The 22,023-nt window shown below is 44.5% G+C and overlaps 1 protein-coding gene across 1 annotated transcript in view; it reads right to left on the bottom strand.

Moving 5' to 3' along the window:
- The window catches only part of FRMPD3 (FERM and PDZ domain containing 3), a 427,262-nt gene that overhangs the window by 161,628 nt on the left and 243,611 nt on the right, over window positions 1–22,023 (bottom strand). Inside the window, exon 5 of the mRNA XM_069748624.1 lies at window positions 391–493. Coding sequence (XP_069604725.1) covers window positions 391–493 — 103 coding nt within the window. The remainder of the gene's footprint in view (window positions 1–390; window positions 494–22,023) is intronic.

Below are 22,023 nucleotides of genomic sequence, written 5' to 3'. Positions count from 1 at the left end.
CACAACAGGCAGGTAAGTAGCAACTGCCTGCCCGTTAGTGCTTAGGCACATTTTTTGTTTTTCAAAGAGTCCCCTTTAAATACTGCACCCTCTAATTAGCAAATCAGACTCTTAATCCCTATGGCATTGAATCTCCCTGCACACATCACTTTTATCTCTTTTCTTCATCCTTTATTAATTATAACTCTTATTCTTATTGAAATCACCTGTGACGACCGGCTCTTTTGCTTTTTCCATAAGGTTCCTCACAATTTTCGCACCGTGTATCAGGTGTTTTATGGATACTTTGTGCTCATTTTATGAAAAGCAGCAGGAATCAGTAGATGCGCATCACTCGTGAATCACTTTCTTTTACGTTATATCTTAGAAAGTTTACAGCTTCTTTGTTACCTGACCAGTTCAATGAATCTCTCCCTGGAGGCCTCACTCACGTCCTCGTCATTTATTGCCAGAACCTGATCTCCAGAAAGTAGCTTGTTTTCTGATGGACCCCCTGAAAAGAAGGAAGCTAAAAGTCATCCATAATCTATAATAATCTAGAACCATCGGTGCTTTCACACAGTAATCAGATGTCATGTCTGGCTCCTGAGGATGGCCTTGTTTATTAGCTGCTGTGCTGCTCTCGCTTTTGGATGTGCTTAAAAAATCCATAGTTTCATCTTGGCCCAATTTCAGAAATGTATTTTAGGAAACAATAAGGATTGTTGTTACTTCTCTTAAAAAAAGATAGAAAAATGCTGTGGTATAGAATATTAAGTCTCTCGAAAATCCTTCTAAAATGCCTCGCACTTTGAAATGCTTAGATAATTGTTTGTAGCCTTGTCTCGCATCGATGTTTTCTGCTCAGCTACACCCAGGGCAAGTCAGTTTTTTCCTATGGGGAAGAAGGTTACAAGCAAATTTTCTAATGGCGGTTGCCTTCTGCTTTTATCCTCCTATTTTGATCACAGTGTTACTATGTTAATATTCGCAAGACTTATAGTCGCTCCATAGTCACAGACTAAATCAGTATTTTATAACTGTAGCAGTGGATGTTTTTAGGTGTTCTTAGGATTTCTTAATTATACAGAGACTTTATCTTCCCCATTAATTGATTTCACGGATCCTTACAGCTCATAAAATTTTGAATGGCCTAATTACATTTCATTATTTTAAGTTCCTACTTCCCGTAAGGTTGACTTTACGCAGCCATATTATAGCCAGATTTTAACCTCAGTATTAAGCCACAACACCAGGACCCGTCTATCTACCGATCTTAGATCACCATATACATCAATTGTCTTAAACATTTTGCTTTCAGCATTTCAGTAAATGCAATTAGTAAAATTTTGAAGACCCCTATTGACATCTCGTAAATCTGTAGGGCTGCCGCCAAGTATTTAGTGCATCTCAAAATACATGTACGGCATGCGGATGAAGGAAGTTCAGGAACTGAGCCTTCTCCATCAACAGCGGATATCAGCAATACATTACGGCTGGCACTCTGCCGCTATCTGGTTGACAGAGGAAAGGGCTCCATCTGTACCCCACTGGCACAAAACACAATGTGATCGCAGGGCACTGATGGTTGCAATGGCCCTGGAGGTCAAACAATGGCCTCTGGGTTCGCCATCTATGGAAGCCTTGTTTGATGTAGGCTCAGATAGGCTATATGTCAGTGTGAAACTAACCGGTATAATGCTCAAGCAAACAACGGGATGTTCAAGTCCCATAATGGAACTTAGTAAAATAGTGATAACATGTGAAAGTAAGTAAAAAGGCTTCCAGTTCTGGTATGCACGTGATAGCAAGGTAGAAGAAGAGGCCTACTAATACTTCACGTAAACCCAGGGGATTTATTCAATACTCCTTCTTGGAAAAATCAGCTATCGCTTTCTACTACCCTCCAAGTACTGTCTATACAGAAGTTTGGGGTGGGAAGAGAGACATAGAGATAGACTAGACAGACATGAGGCAAGATGGTGTCTGACACTGGCTGGTCCACATGAAGTCACAAGTCAGTCTCACAATTGCCAGTGCAAATTATGACATTGGAGAGAATGATGTCAAACCAAGTATTCCAGGTCCCTCAGTTTTTTGTGTAAAACATTAGCTATTAAAGTAGCTAAACTGCTAGCCGACAAAAGTCAGGCTCCTAGAGGCAACAATAGCTGCCACACTGGCACAGATGTAATAACATGATATAACCGCACAGAGCAGGCAAAAATGGAGCCGGAGGAGAAACAAAGTGTTCTGGAGGATGGAATTACTGTATAAGTGGTAGACCACAGCTAAAACAACATTGATCGAAAATTAGGCTCTGAAGGAGAAGGTGGAAGACTCTGATATTAACCTTCAGAACGTTCTTTTCGAAGATCTTCTATTTCCTTTATTTTTCCACTGTAGCCTTAACAAATCCTTACACTTTTTGTCTGAAAAGTGATGGAGTACACCAGTTGTTTTTCTCTTCTTCATACATCCTCCTCTCTTACTTTCTTGCATTTTATCTACCAAGCTTTGTCTCAGCTGTTTTAAGCTAATAGTTTTATAGCGTAAAGGATTAAAGTAAGATAGAAGTCCATCAAGTTCACCCTTTAACCTAGTAAGTTGATCAATAAGGCAAAAACCCATTGAGGTAAATATTAATTGCTACTTTCATGGAGAAAATTTCTTCCCAACATGACTAGTTCCCTAGATCTGTTCCATTAGAAGTTTCATCTGCCTTTCCATAACTTATGATTCTTCCACAGATTTTGAGAGCTGAAATATGTCTTGCAAGATGTGGATTTGTGGCACCCCAGGAGTCCGGTTGCCACAGCGGTATTGCCTCTTTCACAGGGGGTGAGGTCATGCCTGGAAGCAAGGAGGGGTCCCCTTACCAGGTAACACCAGCATCCAACACTTTTTCCTTAATGCAGACCAGAAGGGGGAGCTCTGACACCCGGTTTCAGAGGAGCTTCCCTGGAAGTTCTGACCTGGAGGTGGAGTTAGTGAGTCTGAGAGAATTACAGGAGAGGAGAGAAGTTGAAGAGAACCTGGGGAGTGGAGCCATAACCAAGCTCACCCTAGAGCTGAGCGCTAGAAACTGGAGTTCGCGGTTGGATGGGTACTGAAGTCCTGGCAGCTAAATCCAGAGGGCAGGAGACTGCAGGTCTCCTGGCCCAGCTAACACCCAGCAACACAGCAGCATCCCTGGGCCAGGAGCCACTGCGAAGGAGCAACAACTGTAATAGGCTCAAGCGGCCTGCCATGCGGGTACTGTTTTATTTTAACTGCCAGACAGTGAGAGAAACTTGAGCATAGCTTAAAACAGCAGGAACTTAACAGGACAGTGCAGTAGGAAGACATCCAAACCCACCTGGCTAGATGGATCCTAAATTGCTTCCAGGCTGCTCGGATCTCCATTACCATCTGTTACCCTTGCCTCGGACTGCACCTTCAGCCATCGAGTAAAGGTAAAGGTAAAGTAAAGGTAAAGAAAACTACAGCCCTTGTGTCTTTCAGTCATTTCTAGCACCCTCAGTCCTGTACCCCAACGTCCATGATCCCTTACAACAGTACTGGTAGCACTGGGGCCACGCTCCACCTGTGGAGAGCAGAACCATCCCAGCTGCGTCACCATCGGCCCCAGTGGTCCCCTTAAGCAGCGTTGGCCATCCATTGCTGAACACCATAGATGGCGTCAAGTTAAGTCCCCTATAAACTTTCCCTCATTATTTTATTGCGTGCCCAGGGCAACGGACCTGAAGAACTGCCCGACCCAGACCGAGTACCCCATGGCCCTAGCAGGCATTGCAGATTCACACACTAACTTCATAGCGAAGGAGACATCTACAACCCCTGGCAAAAATGATGCAATCACCGGCCTTGGAGGATGTTCATTCATTTGTTTAATTTTGTAGAAAAAAAGCAGATCACAGACATGGCACAAAACTAAAGTCATTTCATATGGCAACTTTCTGGCTTTAAGAAACACTAAAAGAAATCAAGTACAAAAAGTGTGGTCGTCAGTAATGGCTACTTTTTTTAACCAAGCATAGGGGAAAAATTATAGAATCACTCAATTCTGAGGAAAAATTATGGAATCACACTGTATCAAATTAGATCTGCTCATTAGTCTGCATCTAAAAAGTAGTGATCACACCTTGGAGAGCTGTTGCACCAAGTGGACTGACATGAATCATGGCTCCAACACGAGAGGTGTCAATTGAAACAAAGGAGAGGATTCTCAAACTCTTAAAAGAGGGTAAATCATCACGCAATGTTGCAAAAGATGTTGGTTGTTCACAGTCAGCTGTATCTAAAATCTGGACCAAGTACAAACAACATGCAAAAGTTGTTAAAGGCAAACATACTGGTAGACCAAGGAAGACATCAAAGCATCAAGACCAGAAACATAAAGCAATATGTCTCCAAAACAGGAATTTTACAACAAAACAAATGAGGAACGAAATGGGTGGAAGCTGGAGTCAACGTCTGTGACCGAACTGTAAGTAACTGCCTAAAGGAAATGGGATTTACATACAAAAAAACTAAAGGAAAGCCATCATTAACACCTGAACAGAAAAAAACAAGGTTACAATAGGCTAAGGAAAAGCAATAGTGGACTGTGGATGACTGGATGGAAGTCACATTCAGGGATGAATCGCGAATCTGCATTGGGCAAGGTGATGATGCTGGAACTTTTGTTTGGTGCCGTTCCAATGAGATTTATAAAGATGACTGCCTGAAGAGAAAATGCAAATTTCCACAGTCATTGATGATATGGGGCTGCATGTCAGGTAAAGGCACTGGGGAGATGGCTGTCATTACATCTTCAATAAATGCACAAGTTTATGTTTATATTTTGGACACATTTCTATCCCATCAATTGAAAGGATGTTTGGGGATGATGAAATCATTTTTCAAGATGATAATGCATCCTGCCATAGAGCAAAAACTGTGAAAATATTCCCTGAAAAAAGACACATAAGGTCAATGTCATGGCCTGCAAATAGTCCGGATCTCAATCCAATTGAAAATCTTTGGTGGAAGTTGAAGAAAATGGTCCATGACAAGGCTCCAACCTGCAAAGGTGATCTGGGGTCAGCAATCAGAGAAAGTTGGAGCCAGATGGATGAAGAGTCCTGTATGACCCACATTAAGTCCTGGCCTCAGAGACTGCAAGCTGTTAGAAAAGCCAGAGGTGGTGCAACAAAATACTAGTGATGTGTTGGAGTGTTTTTTTGTTTTTCATGATTCCATAATTTTTTCCTCAGAATTGAGTGACTCCATAATTTTTCCCCTCTGCTTGGTTAAAAAAGTAACCATTACTGACTCCCACATTTTTTGGTCTTGATTTCTTTTAGTGTTTCTTACAGCCAGAAAGTTGCCATTTGAAATGACTTTAGTTTTGTGCCATGTCTGTGATCTGCTTTTTTTCTACAAAATATAACAACTGAATGAACATCCTCCAAGGCCAGTGATTCCATAATTTTTGCCAGGAGTTGTACAGGTCATTTACCTTTGTTTCCTCCTGTTGAACACCTTGGATTTGATGGAATTTGCTCACTGAAAGTGTTTGGGCTTGCCTTGACGTTGGTCGTTTAGAAGTAGTCTGATCACTGTCAGATTTCTCTATGGGAAGTGGTGTGCTTTTAGCCTTGCATTTAATGCATCTTTCACATTCCACAGCATTTGCACACGTGGATTCCAGTCCAACCTTCAAGCTGGGAACACACAAAACATCTTTTGCTGACGTGGCTTAATTCTGGCCAGGTTTTCTTGGCCACAAGTGCAGTACCTTCTGCATTTATTCTGCCTCCATCAACAAGATAGAATATTTACTTATTATGTAAGTCAAGTTCAGCAAAAACGTTTCTACCACTTGTCATCAAGTGAATTGTTGCTCCGAAATAGTTTATTATTATTATTATTATTATTTATATAGCACCATTGATTCCATGGTGCTTTACATGAGAAGGGGTCACATACAAGTTACAGATATCACTTACAGTAAACAAACTAAAAATTACAGACTGATACAGAGGGGCCAGGACCCTGCCCTTGCGGGCTTACATTCTACAGGATGGTGGGGAAGGAGACAGTAGGTTGAGGGTTGCAGGAGCTGCGGTGTTGGTGAGGCGGTAGCTTCGGTAGTGATGAGGAGGCAGCGGGGTCAGTGCAGGCTGTAGGCTTTCCTGAAGAGATGGGTTTTCAGGTTCCGTCTGAAGGATCCGAATGTGGTTAATAGTCGGACGTGTAGGAGCAGAGAATTCCAGAGGATGGGGAATATTCGGGAGAAGTCTTGGAGGTGGTTGGATGAGGAGCGAAAAAGTGTGGAGGAGAGAAGGAGGTCTTGGAAGGACCGGAGATCACGTGAGGGAAGATATCGGGAGATCAGTTCAGAGATATATGGAGGAGACAGGTTGTGGATGGCTTTGTAGGTCAGTGTTAGTAATTTGAACTGGATACGCTGAGGGAATGGGAGCCAGTGAAGAGATTTGCAGAGGGGGGAAGCAGAGGAGTAGCGAGGAGAGAGATGAATTAGTTGGGCAGCAGAGTTAAGAATGGACTGGAGAGGTGCAAGGGTGTTACCAGGGAGGCCGCAGAAAAGGATGTTGCAGTAGTCAAGGCGGGAGAGTTATCACTTTGAGGTACCAGTCCAGTTATTTCATCACTAATCACAGATTGTAGTTTTGATCTTTTGCTTTTTCCCTTTTGGGAATTGTTTGGCTTGTTATGTTTTCCACACTGTAGAGTTATCCTTTAAGTGCTCCTTCTTCGGGCATCTGAAACATTCTCTTATTTCCTTCTTGTGTGTCCTTACATTTGTTGCTTTAAAAGCAATTTCACTGTCACTTTCTGTGGCGTCCTGCCCAAGTTCTTATCTTCTTTGGCATTCATCCACTATCTTGGTCTCCACAAACTCTAGGGTCAGGTCTGTCTTCGGCCTTGTCTGCTATGAAGCTTACGTGACATATACAGCACACCAAATTATACACTACAATGTGGCTGCAACATGGCTGTCTTTTCTATCCTCACCCACGGATTTCTGATCACTTGCAGCATTGCATTTATGTGTTCCCGCATATCCTTTTCATTGTGGAGTCTTGTTTTGCACAGTTTCCTTAGCAGAAAGAACCAGCTATTTGTTAGGTTGGGTCTCAGTTGCAAGCCTTTATCGGTGTTCTCATATCTTAGGCTAGATTCCCACTGATACAGTGGAAAAATCATGGTGGCTCAGTGCTTAGCACTGGAGCCTTGCCGAAGTGGGGTCCTGGGTTCAAATCCCACCAAGATTGACATGTACAAGGAGTTTGTATCTTCTCCACGTGATTGTGTGGGTTTCCTCTGGGTTCTCCGGTTTTCTCCCACACTTCAAAGACATACTGATAGGGAATCTAGATTGTGACCCCCAATGGGGACAGCGGTGATAATGTCTGTAAAATAGTGTGGAATTAATGGCGCTATATAAGTGAGGAAATTAATTGAAATAAGAGGATTTGCATCAAAGTGATTACTATTTCGATGATGAAGTGAGAGCCCAAAACATGTAGGTTAAGTATAAAGCCTGGTCTATTGTCTTTTCCATAAACCACCTTCTTTAGGAGTCACCCCTATTTTTGCAGTGACTTACTGATCAAATATTACCTTGTGAAAAACTCTTCCAGCTGACATCTCAGTAAAGTATGCAAAATGATGCTTTTCTGCAATTTTACTGCCATGGTTGCAAAGAAGAGAGGAGATTTTTAGTCAATCTGCTCATTTGCAGTAAAGAAGAATTTGCAACACCGAAGGAAGTGAAGAAATACCGGAAAAAGCTACAGCAGAGCACACTGCACAAGACATACCCGAGAGGAAAGAAAAGAGGACGAGGCTCAAAGCCAGAAACATTTGATAATGGTTAGATGGTGACAAAGCGCAGCCAGCTAAGAATAAATGTCTCCTGTCTGAATACATGTGCTTTGTTGGAGCCGGACAAAACACAGCATGAGAACTAGGGTTGAGCGAAACGGGTCGAACATTTTCAAAAGTCGCCGACTTTTGGCTAAGTCGGGGTTTCATGAAACCCGATCCGACCCCTGTGCGGGGTCGGCCATGCGGTACGCGACTTTCGCGCCAAAGTCGCGTTTCAATGACGCGAAAAGCGCCATTTCTCAGCCAATGAAGGTAAACGCAGAGTGTGGGCAGCGTGATGACATAGGTCCTGGTCCCCACCATCTTAGAGAAGGGCATTGCAGTGATTGGCTTGCTGTCTGCGACGTCACAGGGGCTATAAAGAGGCGTTCCCGCCGACCGCCATCTTACTGCTGCTGATCTGAGCTTAGGGAGAGGTTGCTGCCGCTTTGTCAGAAGCAGGGATAGCGTTAGGCAGGGTCCATTAACCACAAAACCGCTTGTGCTGCAGCGATTTGCACTGTCCAACACCACCCTCGGTGTGCAGGGACAGTGGAAGTTTTTTTTTTTTTTTTTTTCCCCTCAGCGCTGTAGCTCATTGGGCTGCCCTAGAAGGCTCCCTGATAGCTGCATTGCTGTGTGTACGCCGCTGTGCAAACCAACTGCTTTTTTCAAAGCACAAATCCTCTTGTTCCTTCCTTTCTGCACAGCTATCTTTTTTGTTTGTCCACACTTTTTATTTCATTTGTGCATCAGTCCACTCCTTATTGCTGCCTGCCATACCTGGCTGAGATTACTGCAGGCAGGGAGATAGTAGCTGCCTGCCATACCTGGCTGAGATTACTGCAGGCAGGGAGATAGTAATTGTAGGACATTCCCTGTTTTTTTTTTTTTTTTTTTTTTTGGTGGGAGATTAAGATTGGCAATTTGGCATTTCTGCTAGAGTGCCATCCCTGTGTGTGCCATCTCTCTCACATAGTGGGCCATAGAAAGCCTTTTCATTTTTCTGTATTTTTTTTTGTGGGGTGTATAAATTCTCCCTGATAAAAATACAGTGGGAGATTAATATTGGCCTTTGGGCTTGTGTGCCAGTCCTGAGTGTGCCATCTCTCTCACAAATAGTGGGCCATAGAAAGCCTATTTTATTTTTTTTTGGGTTTTATAAATTCTCCCTGAAAAAAAGGGAGATTAATATTGGCCTCTGGGCTTGTGTGCCAGTCCTGAGCGTGCCATCTGTGCCAGCCCTGAGCGTGCCATCTCTCTCACAAATAGTGGGCCATAGAAAGCCTATTTATTTTTTTTTTTGGTTTTATAAATTCTCCCTGAAAAAAAGGGAGATTAATATTGGCCTCTGGGCTTGTGTGCCAGTCCTGAGCGTGCCATCTGTGCCAGCCCTGAGCGTGCCATCTCTCTCACAAATAGTGGGCCATAGAAAGCCTATTTAATTTTTTTTTTGTTTTATAAATTTTCCCTGAAAAAAGGGAGATTAATATTGGCCTCTGGGCTTGTGTGCCAGTTGTGAGCGTGCCATCTGTGCCAGTCCTGAGCGTGCCATCTCTCTCACAAATAGTGGGCCATAGAAAGCCTATTTAATTTTTTTTTTGGTTTTATAAATTTTCCCTGAAAAAAGGGAGATTAATATTGGCCTCTGGGCTTGTGTGCCAGTTGTGAGCGTGCCATCTGTGCCAGTCCTGAGCGTGCCATCTCTCTCACAAATAGTGGGCCATAGAAAGCCTATTTAAATATTTTTTTGGTTTTATAAATTCTCCCAGAAAAAAAGGGAGATTAATATTGGCCTCTGGGCTTCTGTGCCAGTCCTGAGCGTGCCATCTGTGCCAGTCCTGAGCGTCCCATCTCTCTCACAAATAGTGGGCCATAGAAAGCCTATTTTTTTTTTTTTTTGGGTTTTAGAAATTCTCCCTGGAAAAAAAAAGGGAGATTAATATTGCCCTTTGGGCTTGTGTGCCAGTACTAAGCGTTCCATCTCTCTCTCTCTCTCAGTCAGTGGGCCATAGAACGCCTATTTTTGGTTTTATTTGTTTTCTAAATTCTCCCTGAAAAAATCATTTTATTTTATTTGGTTTCTAAATTCTTCCTGATAAAATCATATTTTTTTTATTATTTTTTTTTCTAAAGTCTCCCTGAAAAAAAAAAAAAAAAACAGTGGGAGATTAATATTGGCCTTTCTGCTTGTGTGCCAGTCTTGACTCCTGGGTGCGTCATCTCTCAGTCAGTGGGCCATAGAACGCCTATTTTTGGTTTTATTTGTTTTCTAAATTCTCCCTGAAAAAATCATTTTATTTTATTTGGTTTCTAAATTCTTCCTGATAAAATCATATTTTTTTTATTTTTTTTTTTTCTAAAGTCTCCCTGAAAAAAAAAAAAAAAAAACAACCAAAAAAAACAGTGGGAGATTAATATTGGCCTTTCTGCTTGTGTGCCAGTCTTGACTCCTGGGTGTGCCATCTATCTCTCTCTCTCTCTCTCTCTCTCTCTCTCTCCAATTGTGGTCCATAGAAAGCCTATATTTTTTTTCCTTGATTTGGGTTCTAAAATCTACCAGAGAAAATAACTACATCAATCATTGGTAGAAAAATATTGGCCTCTGGGTTTGTGTGCCACTCCTGACTCCTGTGTGCGTCATCTCTCAGTCAGTGGGCCATAGAACGCCTATTTTTGTTTTTATTTGTTTTATAAATTCTCCCTGAAAAAATCATTTTATTTTATTTGGTTTCTAAATTCTTCCTGATAAAATCATATTTTTTTTATTATTTTTTTTTCTAAAGTCTCCCTGAAAAAAAAAAAAAAAAAACAAACAAAAAAAACAGTGGGAGATTAATATTGGCCTTTCTGCTTGTGTGCCAGTCTTGACTCCTGGGTGTGCCATCTCTCTCTCTCTCTCTCTCTCTCTCCAATTGTGGTCCATAGAAAGCCTATATTTTTTTTCCTTGATTTGGGTTCCAAAATCTACCAGAGAAAATAACTACATCAATCATTGGTAGAAAAATATTGGCCTCTGGGCTTGTGTGCCACTCCTGACTCCTGTGTGCGTCATCTCTCAGTCAGTGGGCCATAGAACGCCTATTTTTGTTTTTATTTGTTTTATAAATTCTCCCTGGAAAAATCATTTTATTTTATTTGGTTTCTAAATTCTTCCTGATAAAATCATATTTTTTTTATTATTTTTTTTTCTAAAGTCTCCCTGAAAAAAAAAAAAAACAAAAAAAAAAAACAAAACCCCCCAAAAAATGGGAGATTAATATTGGCCTTTCTGCTTGTGTGCCAGTCTTGACTCCTGGGTGTGCCATCTCTCTCTCTCTCTCTCTCTCTCTCTCCAATTGTGGTCCATAGAAAGCCTACATTTTTTTTCCTTGATTTGGGTTCCAAAATCTACCAGAGAAAATAACTCCATCAATCATTGGTAGAAAAATATTGGCCTCTGGGCTTGTGTGCCACTCCTGATTCCTGTGTGCGTCATCTCTCACTCAGTGGCCCATAGAAAGCATATAGTTTGTTACATTTGTTTTCTAAATTCTCCCTGCAAAAATCTATTTTTTTTTTTTGGGGGGGTTTCTAAAGTGTTCCTGAAAAAAATAAAAATAAAAAAAAAATAATAGTGTGACATTAATATTAACATTTGTGCTTCAGTGACAGTCCTGCGTGTGGGGCATCTCTCTAATTTGCAGCCACCAAAAAAAGAGTGTGTAACATTGGGCCTGATTTTCGCTGTGGTCTCACCAACCTGTAAAGGGGTAGCTAAATCATACTGAAGTTATAGCTCACCGTGTAAGTTGTGTGACTGCAACAAATAACGTTAGTTTGGTTACGTTTTTAAAACAATGAGGAAGTCTAGTGGAAGAGGTCGTGGCCGGGGGCGTTCATTGTCAGCTGGTAATGAGGGTAGTGGTAGTGGTGGAGCATCAGGTGGTCGTGGGGAAAAAAATATTGCACCTAAGTCTGGAGCTGTGGAGCCAGGTTCGTCGTCCGGCTACACAAGGCCTCGAACGCTCCCTTTTCTGGGATTAGGAAAACCGCTTTTAAAGCCGGAGCAGCAAGAGCAAGTTTTGGCTTATCTTGCTGACTCAGCCTCTAGCTCTTTTGCCTCATCTCGTGAAACTGGTAAAAGTAAAAGCAGCGCGTCGTTAGTGGATGTTCACGGTCAGGGACAAGTCACTTCCTTGTCCTCTTCAGCAAAAACAACAACAGAGAAGAATGCAGCAGGCGACACAACGGGTTACTCCATGGAGCTCTTTACACATACCGTCCCTGGCTTAGAAAGTGAAGCAGTTAACAGTCCATGCCCATTACAAATTGAATCTGACATGGAGTGCACTGACGCACAGCCACAGCCAGACTACTATGCTGGTCCTTTGACTCAGACCACAACATTGCCCTCGCAGGGTGCTGATCAAGAATCAGACCCTGATGAGACTATGTTGCCCCATCACGAACGCTATACCACCGAACGACACGGTGACACAGACGAAGTTGCGCAGGAGGTACAAGAAGAGTTATTAGATGACCCAGTTCTTGACCCCGATTGGCAGCCATTGGGGGAACAGGGTGCAGGCGGCAGCAGTTCTGAAGCAGAGGAGGAGGAGGGGCCGCAGCAGGCATCAACATCGCCACAGGTTCCATCTGCCGGGCCCGTATCTTGCCCAAAACGCGTGGCAAAGCCAAAACCTGGTGGAGGACAGCGTGGCCATCCGGTTAAAGCTCAGTCTGCAATGCCTGAAAAGGTATCCGATGCTAGAAAGAGTGCAGTCTGGCATTTTTTTAAACAACATCCAATTGATCAGCGCAAAGTCATCTGTCAAAAATGTTCTACTTCCTTAAGCAGAGGTCAGAATCTGAAAAATCTCAATACTAGTTGCATGCATAGACATTTAACCACCATGCATTTGAAAGCTTGGACTAACTACCAAACGTCCCTTAAGGTTGTTGCACCCTCGGCCAATGAAGCTAGTCATCAACGCAACATCCCTTCCGGCAGTGTAGGACCACCATTTAGCGCACCACCTGCTGTATCTGTGCAGGTATCTTTGCCAGGCCAAAGCAGTCAGGGTCAGGGAATCACCAGTTTCGTAGTAGGAAACACTGCATCTAGGGCACCGGCGGCAACAATACCATCTCCCACCGTCTCTCAGTCTGCCATGTCCACCGGCACCCCCGCTAGTTCCACGATCTCCAGCTCTCCAGTCCAGCTCACCCTACATGAGACTATGGTTAGAAAAAGGAAATACTTAGCCTCGCATCCGCGTACACAGGGTTTGAACGCCCACATAGCTAGACTAATCTCGTTAGAGATGATGCCCTACCGGTTAGTTGAAAGCGAAGCTTTCAAAGACCTGATGGACTACGCTGTACCACGCTACGAGCTACCCAGTCGACACTTTTTTTCCAGAAAAGCCATCCCAGCCCTCCACCAGCATGTTAAAGAGCGCATCGTCCATGCACTCAGGCAATCTGTGAGCACAAAGGTGCACCTGACAACAGATGCATGGACCAGTAGGCATGGCCAGGGACGTTACGTGTCCATCACGGCACACTGGGTAAATGTGGTGGATTCAGGGTCCACAGGGGACAGCAAGTTTGGGACAGTTCTGCCTAGCCCACGGTCTAGTAAACAGTTGTCTGCAGCCGTTCGCACCCCCTCCTCCTCCTCCTCCTCCTCGTCCTCCTGCAGAAGCAAGAGCTCGTCCACAGACCGCAGTCGCACAAACACTCCATCCGCACCTGCCACTGTTGCACACCAGGTCTCCCATTATGGGGCAGCTACTGGCATACGTCAGCAGGCTGTATTGGCTATGAAGTGTTTGGGCGACAATAGACACACCGCGGAAGTTCTGTCCGAGTTCTTGCAGCAAGAAACGCAGTCGTGGCTGGGCACTGTAGATCTTGAGGCAGGCAAGGTAGTGAGTGATAACGGAAGGAATTTCATGGCTGCCATCTCCCTTTCCCAACTGAAACACATTCCTTGCCTGGCTCACACCTTAAACCTGGTGGTGCAGTGCTTCCTGAAAAGTTATCCGGGGTTATCCGACCTGCTCCTCAAAGTGCGTGGACTTTGCGCACATATCCGCCGTTCGCCTGTACACTCCAGCCGTATGCAGACCTATCAGCGTTCTTTGAACCTTCCCCAGCATCGCCTAATCATAGACGTTGCAACAAGGTGGAACTCAACACTGCACATGCTTCAGAGACTGTGCGAACAGAGGCGGGCTGTTATGTTTTTGTGGGAGGATACACATACACGGGCAGGCAGTAGGATGGCAGACATGGAGTTGTCAGGTGTGCAGTGGTCGAAGATTCAAGACATGTGTCAAGTCCTTCAGTGTTTTGAGGAATGCACACGGCTGGTTAGTGCAGACAACGCCATAATAAGCATGAGCATCCCCCTAATGCGTCTGCTGATGCAAAGTTTGACGCACATAAAGGATCAGGCGTCTGCACCAGAGGAAGAGGAAAGCCTTGATGACAGTCAGCGATTGTCTGGTCAGGGCAGTGTACATGACGAGGTACCGGGCGAAGAGGAGGTGGAGGATGAGGAGGATGATGGGGATGAGTATATTTTTAATGAGGAAGCTTTCCCGGGGGCACGGGAAATTGGTGGCGTGGCAAGGCCGGGTTCTGGTTTTTTGAGGGACACAAGTGACGTAGATTTGCCTGCAACTGCCCCTCAACCAAGCACAACCGCAGATTTGACAACGGGAACTTTGGCCCACATGGCGGATTATGCCTTGCGTATCCTCAAAAGGGACACACGCATTACAAAAATGATGAACGATGACGATTACTGGTTGGCCTGCCTCCTTGATCCTCGCTATAAAGGCAAATTGCAAAATATTATGCCACATGAGAACTTGGAACTAATATTAGCAACAAAACAATCAACTCTTGTTGACCGTTTGCTTCTGGCATTCCCTGCACACAGCGCCCGTGATCGTTCTCACACGAGCTCCAGGGGCCAGCAGACCAGAGGTGTTAGAGGGGCAGAAATCAGAAGTGGCGTTGGCCAGAGGGGTTTTCTGACCAGGTTGTGGAGTGATTTTTCTATGACCGCAGACAGGACAGGTACTGCAGCATCAATTCAAAGTGACAGGAGACAACATTTGTCCAGTATGGTTACAAACTATTTTTCATCCCTTATCGACGTTCTCCCTCAACCGTCATTCCCATTTGATTACTGGGCATCCAAATTAGACACCTGGCCAGAATTGGCAGAATATGCATTGCAGGAGCTTGCTTGCCCGGCAGCTAGTGTCCTATCAGAAAGAGTATTCAGTGCTGCAGGTTCAATACTAACAGAAAAAAGGACTCGTCTGGCTACCCAAAATGTAGATGATCTAACCTTCATTAAAATGAACCACAACTGGATTTCAAAATCTTTTGCCCCACCCTGCCCGGCTGACACCTAGCTTTCCTATGAAAAGGTCTTGCCTGTGGACTATTCTGAATGACTTTTCCAATCTCGTAATTTTCTTCACCTGATTGTCCAGCATACGACATGTTTCCACCTCACGAAATGGCCAAACTCCCCACACGGGGCCGTGCTATCGCCACTTTGCGCTTGGACCCTTGAGAGTGCTGTTTGTCTGAAGAGGTGGGTGTGGCCGCTTTTGGTCGACGGCACTGCCACTGGGTCCCTCATAGTACAATAAAGTGTCTCTGGCGGTGGTGGTGCGCACCCAACGTCAGACACACCGTTGTAATATGAGGGGCCCTGTGCCTGTACCGCCGGCCACAAGACAGTTCCCCCCCCCAGCTCAAACAGTGCTCTACCACTAGCAAAATTATCTCTCACAGCTTCACCAATGTGTAGTCTAGGCGCTGACATCCTTCAATGCCTGGCACTGACAATACCATTGTTTTGACATTTTTGTTATGTTAGGCCTTCGAAGCCTGTCTGCGGTCCCTTCTTTCTACAACTACTACACTGACCAGGCCACTGCTGGCCGTGTTACCCTGGAACCAATTTAAAAGTGCCTACAGTCAGCCCAATTTTGTTATGTTAGGCCTTCGAAGACTGTCTGCCGTCACTCCTTCCACTAGACTTCCACTGACCATACACTGCTGCCCATGTACCCCTGGAACCAATTTAAAGTGCCTACAGCCAGCCCAATTTTGTTATGTTAGGCCTTCGAAGCCTGTCTGCGGTCACTCCTTCCACTAGACTTCCACTGACCAGACCACTGCTGCCCGTGTACCCCTGCAACCAATTTAAAAGTGCCTACAGCCAGCCCAAGTTTGTTATGTTAGGCCTTGGAAGCCTGTCTGCGGTCACTCCTTCCACTAGACTTCCACTGACCAGACCACTGCTGCCCGTGTACCCCTGGAACCAATTTAAAAGTGCCTACAGCCAGCCCAAGTTTGTTATGTTAGGCCTTCGAAGCCTGTCTGCGGTCACTCCTTCCACTAGACTTCCACAGACCAGACCACTGCTGCCCGTGTACCCCTGGAACCAATTTAAAAGTGCCTACAGCCAGCCCAAGTTTGTTATGTTAGGCCTTGGAAGCCTGTCTGCGGTCACTCCTTCCACTAGACTTCCACTGACCAGACCACTGCTGCCCGTGTACCCCTGGAACCAATTTAAAAGTGCCTACAGCCAGCCCAAGTTTGTTATGTTAGGCCTTCGAAGCCTGTCTGCGGTCACTCCTTCCACTAGACTTCCACAGACCAGACCACTGCTGCCCGTGTACCCCTGGAACCAATTTAAAAGTGCCTACAGCCAGCCCAAGTTTGTTATGTTAGGCCTTGGAAGCCTGTCTGCGGTCACTCCTTCCACTAGACTTCCACTGACCAGACCACTGCTGCCCGTGTACCCCTGGAACCAATTTAAAAGTGCCTACAGCCAGCCCAAGTTTGTTATGTTAGGCCTTCGAAGCCTGTCTGCGGTCACTCCTTCCACTAGACTTCCACAGACCAGACCACTGCTGCCCGTGTACCCCTGGAACCAATTTAAAAGTGCCTACAGCCAGCCCAAGTTTGTTATGTTAGGCCTTGGAAGCCTGTCTGCGGTCACTCCTTCCACTAGACTTCCACTGACCAGACCACTGCTGCCCGTGTACCCCTGGAACCAATTTAAAAGTGCCTACAGCCAGCCCAAGTTTGTTATGTTAGGCCTTCGAAGCCTGTCTGCGGTCACTCCTTCCACTAGACTTCCACTGACCATACACTGCTGCCCATGTACCCCTGGAACAAATTTAAAAGTGCCTACAGCCAGCCCAAGTTTGTTATGTTAGGCCTTCGAAGCCTGTCTGCGTCCCGTTCTTTCAACTACAAGTACACTGACCAGGCCACTGATGGCCGTGTTCCCCTGGAACCAATTTTAACTTGCCTACAGCCAGCCCAATGTTAGGCCTTTGATGCCTGTCTGCCGTCACTCCTTCCACTAGGCCTCCACTGACCTGTCTATTGCTGCCCGTGTACCCCTTGAACCAACATCATTAAATATAAAAAAAATTAATTTGATTATAAAAAATAAGATCGTGTTGAGATCTCAAATGCAGACATTTTAACAATCAAAACAAACACACAACAAATATCTGGAACTGTACTACAAAGGTCCAACAGCTACAATTTCTTTCTCCTGCAAGAAGTTAACTGAAAGTTTTTTGGAGTTGTTAACACAGATATGGCATCCACCGAGTGTTGTCCTGTCGCGTCTCCTTTAAATTATTTCCAATAAGATGTTAAACTATTAATTTAATAAAATCAATAATTAAAAAAATAATTGAGTAAGTCAAAAGCACATTGCAAATAAACATTAATTACAAATCAAGAAGCATGGCGCGTCCGAGGGTGAGTAGATACCGAATAAGAATATAATCACCCTCGGACGCGCAATGCTTATTTACAACAGCCTTCCATCCTAAGAATCAGCCCTTCCGTGGTGTAGAGAGAGGTTGTGTTACACTCCAAGGTGTTCCCCAGGTTGCCTTTCCTGAGCTTCGATCTTCCGGCTCTCGTTTAGTAGCTGTTGGAAACTACGCTGCATTAGGCCTACTAATTGTGTATGGGTGAAACAGTGGCGCATCTGCGGTCCCTCCTTCCACTAGGCCTCCACTGACCTGTCTACTGCGGCCCGTGTACCCCTTGAACCAACCTAATAAAATATTTAAAAAATTAATTTGATTATAAAAAATAAGATCGTGTTGAGATCTCAAATGCAGACATTTTAACAATCAAAACAAACACACAACAAATATCTGGAACTGTACTACAAAGGTGCAACAGCTACAATTTCTTTCTCCTGCAAGAAGTTAACTGAAAGTTTTTTGGAGTTGTTAACACAGATATGGCATCCACCGAGTGTTGTCCTGTCGCGTCTCCTTTAAATTATTTCCAATAAGATGTTAAACTATTAATTTAATAAAATCAATAATTAAAAAAATAATTGAGTAAGTCAAAAGCACATTGCAAATAAACATTAATTACAAATCAAGAAGCATGGCGCGTCCGAGGGTGAGTAGATACCGAATAAGAATATAATCACCCTCGGACGCGCAATGCTTATTTACAACAGCCTTCCTTCCTAAGAATCAGCCCTTCCGTGGTGTAGAGAGAGGTTGTGTTACACTCCAAGGTGTTCCCCAGGTTGCCTTTCCTGAGCTTCGATCTTCCGGCTCTCGTTTAGTAGCTGTTGGAAACTACGCTGCATTAGGCCTACTAATTGTGTATGGGTGAAACAGTGGCGCATCTGCGGTCCCTCCTTCCACTAGGCCTCCACTGACCTGTCTACTGCGGCCCGTGTACCCCTTGAACCAACCTAATAAAATATTTAAAAAATTAATTTGATTATAAAAAATAAGATCGTGTTGAGATCTCAAATGCAGACATTTTAACAATCAAAACAAACACACAACAAATATCTGGAACTGTACTACAAAGGTCCAACAGCTACAATTTCTTTCTCCTGCAAGAAGTTAACTGAAAGTTTTTTGGAGTTGTTAACACAGATATGGCATCCACCGAGTGTTGTCCTGTCGCGTCTCCTTTAAATTATTTCCAATAAGATGTTAAACTATTAATTTAATAAAATCAATAATTAAAAAAATAATTGAGTAAGTCAAAAGCACATTGCAAATAAACATTAATTACAAATCAAGAAGCATGGCGCGTCCGAGGGTGAGTAGATACCGAATAAGAATATAATCACCCTCGGACGCGCAATGCTTATTTACAACAGCCTTCCTTCCTAAGAATCAGCCCTTTCGTGGTGTAGAGAGAGGTTGTGTTACACTCCAAGGTGTTCCCCGGGTTGCCTTTCATGAGCTTCGATCTTCCGGCTCTCGTTTAGTAGTTGGTGGAAACTACGCTGCATTAGGCCTACAAATTTGGTATGGGGTGTAGAGACAGGTTGTGTTACACTCCAAGGTTTTCACCAGGTTGCCTTTCCTGAGCTTCGATCTTCATGCTCTCGTTTAGTAGGTGTCGGAAAGTAGGCTGCATTAGGCCTACAAATTGGGTATGGGGTGGAGAGAGATGGTGTGTTACACTCCAAGGTGTTCCCCAGGTTTCCTTGCCATTGCTTCGGTCTTCCGACTCTCGTTTAGTAGTTGTAGAAAAGTACACAGCATTAGGCCTACAAAATGGGTATGGGGTGGAGAGAGATGGTGTGTTACACTCCAAGGTGTTCCCCAGGTTGCCTTTCCTGAGCTTCTATGTTCAGGCTCTCATTAAATTGTGGTTAAATGGAACAACTGCATTTGGCGTACTAGTTGGTTTGGGGCCTACTATCGGTGTCTGCCACTCCTTGCTGTTCTCCTGGTTTCCTGTCCTGAAATACCATTTTCAGCCTCTCGTTAAGTAGTTGTTAATGTTAGACTGCATTTGGCCTACTAGTTGGTTTGGGGCCTACTATCGGTGTCTGCCACTCCTTGCTGTTCTCCTCCACTGAACAAAGCTGTGCCGCCTGTTTACTACGGTTGCCAATTTTGAACTGCATTTCGACTACTTACTGATTTGGCCCTACTCTCTGTGTCAGCCTCTCATTCCAGTTGTCCTCCACTGCAATGCCCCCTGGTTATTCCTGTGTTACCAATTTTGAACTGCATTTAGCCCACTTTCTTCTTTGGGCCTATATCTGTGTTTCCACTTCATCGTGCCCATTGCCCAGCCAGTGATAGATGAGTCTGCTGGTACATTGACCCATAACGCAACATTCCCCGTGCACGCTACACAACAACATTGTGACCCTGCTGAAAGTCAGGTTGCTCTTCCCGCATACCATACCACCTTACACGGGGACAAAGAGGAAGGTGCAGATGAAAGTGCAGGTTCCTTCATCAGGTGGGGGGAGGAATACTAGTTGGCGACGTCACTGGCACAGGGCCTCTCATAGTACGCAAAAGTGTTGCTGCCGGTGGGAGGCGCCCCCGCCGTGCAAACACACCGCTGTACTTTGAGGGGCCCTGTGCCAGTGCCAATGCCAACGAGTGGGCCCCCCCTGCTTGCTCAGGTTCACAGCACTTGCAAAGTTGAAATACTTACCTCTCCCTGCTCCACTGCCGTGACGTGGTCCAGATTTCCTGGGCCCACTAATTACTTGAACCAGCCCTACCCCCCACAACTTTAGCCAAATGACCCCCAATTTCAAATGCCTTCCAATTATTATAAGGTAAATTACGCTTGACAAGCTTCATTAAGAAGAATGGATGGTTTTGACATTAAAATGGGCACTCTAGGTGTTTTCCTGGCCCCCACTCACTGCCGACTATGCTGCCCCATTGACTTGCATTGGGTTTCGTGTTTCGGTCGATACCGACTTTACGTCATAATCGGCCGATTTCACTCGACCCGACTTTGGACATAGTCGGGTTTCGCAAAACCCGGCTCGACTCTAAAAAGGTCAAGGTCGCTCAACTCTAATGAGAACGCCAACACTCGCAAAAATTTTAGGGCAGCTTTACAGTGCGCCAACATTTTGCAACTTATCAATGATTTTTACATCAGAGTTCATAACTGAAAATCATGCGAAAAAGGATCCATGGTTGTGTATAATTGAAGATTATTTTATTCATGTTTTGTCTTTGCTTAACTGCTTAGCTGGGGGAAGGTGGGATCTCAGTACATTTTGTATCTATTTGACTGCGCTACGTAACAACCATTGGTATAGAGATGACAGAATTTACAGAATTTACACTCACCAGCTAAGGCTAGGGTCACATTGCGTTAGGGCAGTCTGTTTAGCGCATAGCGCTACGGACTGCGCTAACGCAATATCCCAAAAGGGATCGCATTAGCCGATCCCAATAGCGCAGATCCCCAATGGGGGCGTGCGCTAGCAATGCGTTCGCCATTACAATCAATGGCGGCGTTAACGGACTACGTTACACCGTGTTATGCCACGGTGTAACGTAGTCCGTTAAACGGGGTCACATAACGCAATGTGACCATAGCCTTAGCCAATTTTTTTTAAAAAATATTTGATTTAGGGTGTACTAATTTGCCAGAAATGTACCATATCGCAAAGCCTACAGCTGCAAGTAAAAGACACACACACACACACACACACACACACACACACACACACACACACACATATATATATATATATATATATATATACATATATACAGTACAGACCAAAAGTTTGGACACACCTCATTTAAAGATTCCAACAATCTTGAAGGAGTTCCCAGAGATGCTTAGCACTTGTTGGCCCTTTTGCCTTCACTTTGCGGTCCAGCTCACCCCAAACCATCTCGATTGGGTTCAGGTCTGGTGACTGTGGAGGCCAGGTCATCTGGCGTAGCACCCCATCACTCTCCTTCGTGGTCAAATAGCCCTTACACAGCCTGGAGGTGTGTTTGGGGTCATTGTCCTGTTGAAAAATAAATGATGGTCCAACTAAACGCAAATCGGATGGAATAGCATGCCTCTGCAAGATGCTGTGGTAGCCATGCTGGTTCAGTATGCCTTCAATTTTGAATAAATCCCCAACAGTGTTACCAGCAAAGCACCCCCACACCATCACACCTCCTCCTCCATGCTTCACGGTGGGAACCAGGCATGTAGAGTCCATCCGTTCACCTGTTCTGCGTCGCATAAAGACACGGTGGTTGAAACCAAAGATCTCAAATTTGGACTCATCAGACCAAAGCACAGATTTCCACTGGTGTAATGTCCATTCCTTGTGTTCTTTAGCCCAAACAAGTCTCTTCT

The sequence above is a fragment of the Ranitomeya imitator genome, chromosome 2 (genome assembly GCF_032444005.1).
Source record: "Ranitomeya imitator isolate aRanImi1 chromosome 2, aRanImi1.pri, whole genome shotgun sequence".
NCBI lineage: Eukaryota > Metazoa > Chordata > Amphibia > Anura > Dendrobatidae > Ranitomeya > Ranitomeya imitator.
This window is presented reverse-complemented; position numbering and strand designations above follow the sequence as displayed.